Source organism: Pan troglodytes, chromosome 5, assembly GCF_028858775.2.
Source record: "Pan troglodytes isolate AG18354 chromosome 5, NHGRI_mPanTro3-v2.0_pri, whole genome shotgun sequence".
Lineage (NCBI taxonomy): Eukaryota > Metazoa > Chordata > Mammalia > Primates > Hominidae > Pan > Pan troglodytes.
Genome location: NC_072403.2, coordinates 122,959,588 through 122,961,994, shown reverse-complemented (window position 1 = coordinate 122,961,994; position 2,407 = coordinate 122,959,588). Strand labels below are relative to the sequence as shown.

The window sequence follows — 2,407 nt, the reverse complement described above, 5'->3', positions numbered from 1 at the left end:
TGCAGTGAGCTGAGATCGTGCCATTGCATTCCAGCCTGGGTGACAACAGTGAGACTCCGCCTCAAAAAAAAAAAAAAGTTCTGGAAGCTGGTTGCACAACAATGTGAATATACTTATCACTACTAAATTGTAAACTTAAAAATGGTTAAGATAGAAATTTTTATATTAGTGTATTTTACCACAATTTTTAAAAGATAAATGATACAAATTCTTCACAAACTCTTTCAAAATATAGAAGAGAAGGGAACATTTCCCAACTCATTCTATGAGGCTGGTATTACCCTGATACCCAAACCAAAGACACCACAAGAAAGCTACAGACTGATATCTCTTACAAATAAGATGCAAAATCCTCAAAAAAAATTAGGAAGTAGAATTTGGCAATATGTAAAATGGATTATACACCACGATCAAGTGGAATTTATCCCAGGAATGCAAGATTGTTTTAACATCCAAAAGTCAATTGACGTAACACACATCGATAGAGTAAATGGGCCTTTCTGCACAATCCACACTGACCAGCACCATGCCCGTGACACTGGGGTACTGGGACATCTGAGGGCTGGCCCACGCCGTCTGCCTGCTCCTGCAATACACAGACTTAAGCTATGAGGAAAAGAAGTACATGATGGGGTACGCTCCTGACTATGACAGAAGCCAGTGGCTGAATGAAAAATTCAAGCTGGGCCTGGACTTTCCCAATCTGCCCTACTTGATTGATGGGGCTCACAAGATCACCCAGAGCAAGGCCATCCTGGGCTGCATTGCCTACAAGCACAATCTGTGTGGGGAGACAGAAGGGGAGAAGATTTGGGAAGACATTTCGGAGAACCAGCTTGTGGACAACCACGTGCAGCTGGCCAGACTCTGCTACAACCCAGATTTTAAGAAACTGAAGCCAGAATACCTGGAGGCACTCCCTGCAATGCTGAAGCTCTACTCACAGTTTCTGGGGAAGCAGCCATGGTTTCTTGGGGACAAGATCACACTTGTGGATTTCATCGCGTATGGTGTCCTTGAGAGAAACCAAGTATTTGAGCCCAAGTGGTTGGACGCCTTCCCAAACCTGAAGGACTTCATCTCCCGATTTGAGGGCTTGGAGATCTCTGCCTACATGAAATCCAGCTGCTTCCTCCCGAGACCTGTGTTCACAAAGATGGCTGTCTGGGGCAACAAGTAGTGCCTTGAAGGCCAGGAGGTGGGAGTGAGTTGCCCATACTGGGCAGCTGGACTCTACACCCCAGCACCTGCCTTCTTGTTCCTTTCTCCTGTTTATTCCCTTCTTTACCCCCAAGACTTTATTGGCCTTCTTCAATTCCCCTAAACCCGTGTCCCATCCAAGCCCTTTAAAGCCTCAGCTACCCATTTTCCTTCATGAATGTCTCCCTCCCAACATTACCCTTCCCTGCACTAAAGCCAGCCTGACCTTCCTTCCTGTTAGTGGTTGTGTCTGCTTTGAGGGGCCTAACTGGCCCCTTGCCTGTGGAGCTCAGCCCTGAGGTCCCAGGGCTGCATGAAAGAGCAGTACTGACTGGTTTACAGGCCCTTCTCCTGCAGCATGGCCCCTGCCTTAAGCCTACCTGATCCAAGTAAAGCCTAAAACACACACACACACACACACACACACACACACACACACACACACACACACAAAGAATAAATGTCAAAATCCACAGGATCATTTCAATGATGCAGAAAAAGCATTTGACAAAATTTAACACCCTTTCATGATGAAAAAAACACTCAACAAAGTAGGAATAGATGAGAATTTCTTCAACCTAATATAGGGCTTCTACAAAAAACCCACAGGTAACAGCATATTTAATGGTAAAATAACTGATTCTTCTTCAGATGAAGCATCAAGACAAATGAAGAACAGGACAAAGATGTCTGCTCTCCCGGCTTCTATTCAACATTGTGAAGGAGGTTCTAGCCAAGGCAATTAGGCAAGAATAAGAAATAAAAGGCACCCAGCTTGGAAAGGAAGAAATAAAAGGCACCCAGCTTGGAAAGGAAGAAATAAAAGTATCCTATTAGTTGATGATGTGATTTTGCATATAGAAAATCCTAATGAATCCACTAAGAAACTATTTGAACTAATAAACAAGTTCAGCAAGGTTTCAGAATACAAGATCAATATACAAAGAGAAACTGTATTTCTTTATAGCAGCAATAAGCAAACAGAAAATGAAATAAAGAAAATTCTGTTTACAATAGCATCAAAAAGAAAAAATGCACAGGAATAACTTTAACAAAAGAGGTACAAAGCTTGTATGCTGAAACCTACAAAACATCATTGAAAGAAATTGAAGATTTTAATAAATGGAAAGATATCCTATGTTCACAGATCAGAACACGTAACATTGTTAAGATGGAAAAACTCTTCAAATTGAACTAAGATTCTACA

General features: G+C 42.2%; 1 protein-coding gene across 1 annotated transcript; it reads left to right on the top strand.

The window, feature by feature from the left end:
- Positions 1-493: 493 nt before the first annotated feature.
- Positions 494-1,606, top strand: LOC472094 (glutathione S-transferase Mu 2-like). Its single transcript, XM_009451833.4, has one exon. The coding sequence runs from the start codon at positions 626-628 to the stop codon at positions 1,178-1,180; it is 555 nt and encodes a 184-aa protein (XP_009450108.2). The 5' UTR covers positions 494-625; the 3' UTR covers positions 1,181-1,606.
- Positions 1,607-2,407: the final 801 nt, after the last annotated feature.